The sequence below is a fragment of the Quercus lobata genome, chromosome 10 (assembly GCF_001633185.2).
Source record: "Quercus lobata isolate SW786 chromosome 10, ValleyOak3.0 Primary Assembly, whole genome shotgun sequence".
Classification (NCBI taxonomy): Eukaryota; Viridiplantae; Streptophyta; class Magnoliopsida; order Fagales; family Fagaceae; genus Quercus; species Quercus lobata.
In genome coordinates, this window is record NC_044913.1 from 13,653,956 (window position 1) to 13,656,784 (window position 2,829).

The 2,829-nt window shown below is 35.0% G+C and overlaps 1 protein-coding gene across 1 annotated transcript; it reads right to left on the reverse strand.

Moving 5' to 3' along the window:
* Positions 1-357: 357 nt before the first annotated feature.
* On the reverse strand, positions 358-1,862 carry LOC115964056 (protein NUCLEAR FUSION DEFECTIVE 2). Its single transcript, XM_031083346.1, has 3 exons — positions 1,675-1,862; positions 1,439-1,533; positions 358-1,006 (listed from the first exon to the last, which is right to left on the reverse strand). The coding sequence occupies exons 1-3, from the start codon at positions 1,741-1,743 to the stop codon at positions 595-597; spliced, it is 576 nt and encodes a 191-aa protein (XP_030939206.1). The 5' UTR covers positions 1,744-1,862; the 3' UTR covers positions 358-594.
* Positions 1,863-2,829: the final 967 nt, after the last annotated feature.

Consider the following 2,829-nt stretch of genomic DNA (forward strand, 5'->3'; position numbering starts at 1 on the left):
ATATGAAGAAATCAAATTTAGACAAAAACACATAGATGTATGTATGCACAAGTGCTACTTTATCTTGTTCTGGCTCTCATTGGTTTCTACAAGTAGAATTCTATCAGAAACTTATCCTTATAGGAGTATTACATTTTCATTGAATCATGCAATAGGAAATGGCAGTTCATCTGCATAACTGCATTTAGGTTATATGGCATGAAAATTCTGCATGAGTATTCCCAAGCCAGTAGCACACATTTTTCCTACATATTTTCTCAAAATAACTCCAGCAAACCTTTGAAGTAATTGAAAAAGAGCAATTTTTAAATCATAAATAATCCAAACATAAGATGATAAGAATAAGATAAAAGATACTGAAACCAGAATAAAAATGCACTCCAACTTATCAATTTACATTCTACCACATACTCAAATATGGAGCACACCTTACAGACCCAGGGCCCAAAGAAGCTTTTCTCAGAAGCATATCTAGAGTTAGCTTAACTAAGATACAAGCAACATACCAAAGGTTCTTCCACCATGACTACAATCATAAAAACTAATAGTAGTTTAGCATATAACTTCTAATACCACACTAACAGAAAGGCCAACTTACCAAGCCAGAGCATCTCCAACTCCAACATCACCACCATGAACATTCCAGAAAATGTCTCCAGCATCGTCTGACTTCCCAATATCAAGAGCAATAGCACCAAACATCGCTCGGAAAGCACTGCAAACCACTCCAGGGGCAGAAGAATTAGTCTTGGGAGATACCCTGACCACCTTCTGCAACCCCAACCGCATCCCATCACTAGTGCATGAAGATTCCACTTTGGAGATCTCTGACAAGCGACGGTTCAGATCTTTTGAAGAAATATCAATGTCTTTTCCAAGTAACCGGAGAGAGGCCGATGTTTCAATCACATTCCCACCCAGAATGCTCAATGCTCGGTTGTTCTCTTCAGAGAAAGAGCCATGCGTCATGGCACGACGAAGAAGACCAATGTTCTGGAAATCGTAGCTACAGATAGAGAAAGCAACACTGTAAGAACCCAATTGGTTAATCAGAAAATATAAGAAATGCTAAATGAGAAAAGGGACCAATAATCTCCATCATTACGCGACGCCATTGGCAAGCAACATTTCCAAAAATTACACGATAGAAAAAGCGATCACTTTAAACTTCAACCTCTAAATTTTGGGGACCAACAGTGTATTTTGGCATTGAAAAATTATATGAATGTATAGAACAAGCATGATAAAACTAAGAGTCTAAGACCAATTGATAAGCATGAGAGAATAGAATAACACAAAGTTTTCAAAATTCTTGATCATCTACATGATTGTACAAAATTTTCCATTTTCCATTTCTTTATATCAGAAAACCCAAAAATGAAGTAAAACAAATGTAGAAGACAAAGATTCGAGAATCGGGAACGAAAAAGGGTTATACCCAATTTGCTTCTGAAGGGTTTCGAGCGCAGTTGAAAATGGCGATGATGTGGGTTTGAAGATCCGGTCATGGACTTCATTTGCTGCGTGGCTCTTCTGCACACAAAACAAAATGTTACACAAAACTATTTTTGCTTTGCTTACTCTCCGTTTGGTTGCCCAGAAAAAGTTATATATTAGTAATATATAATTCTAGAAAGATTTCAATAAATATGTTTTTGGAAATTGAGTAGGTACCTGAATATTGAGAATGATCGTGAAGAAGAGAATGACCGAGAGAGTGAAAGCGAAGCGACCAGAATTCATCTTCTTCTTTTTTTCTTTTTTTCCAAAGGATGTTTGTTTGTTTTGGACTACCTTAGTGTTCTGTGAAAGTGTCTTCACTGCCCCAAGTCAAGAGACTCAAGACCTTTTTCTATTTTTTTATTTAAAAAAAAAAAAAAAAAAAAGAGACTCCTTCCCCCCTAAGTTATTTGTGTCTTGATTGTCTTACACCAAAGTCAAGAGACTCAAGACCTTTTTTTTTTTTAACTCCTTTCTCCTTAAGCTATTAGCCTCTTTCTCTATCTCTCAATGCATTATAATGAAGTTTCAACAAGAACTAGATAGTCTAGAATCGTGTAACACACACACAATGACTAGTCCATCTCTTCTATTATTTGTAATGCTTATGATTTAAGTTAATCTTCTGTTGGTTATGAATTTTGCTAGGTTGGGAGATCCCTAATCTCAGTAGCTCATTATGCTGTTAAACTTGCTATTGCTCTATTATTGTAATTTACCTCCTGTTTTGGAAGCTTGTAGGCGTAATTGTTGTATTGCCTTTGTTTATGTTTAGCCTTAATGAAATGGTAGCTAAAAAAAATAAAAAATAAAAACTAGATGTATTACACCCTCCAAAACTAACATGTCATCTCACCATTTCACAAATTAGTAAATAAGGCCTATCACATAATGCCATTGTAGGGAAAAAATAACTCCAAAAAATGAAAACCCATAACGCCTCCCTTACCCAATCCAAGGACCCCTTCCCTATACTCCATCATTGGAGACTCTAATTCTTTTAAGAATTGTTCACTTGTAAGAGCATCAGCATCGGCGGTACCAAAAATTTTAACTTTTAGCATCATAAAAATCTACTTTATCTATTTTACCACCTCACTTTACAAAACACTCAACATCAATGGTTTTATTTTAGCGTTCAACACATTAAATTAATATAAATAACATAATAAAATAACACATCCATTACAATAAACAACAACTACAACCACATAAAATATATTATGTTGCTTTACCATTTGAGTTACGGTGCACATCTATAAATGGCTGTGCACTATAGCTGATGAGTTAAATTTTTTACCTATACTAACAACAATGTAACAAAATTTT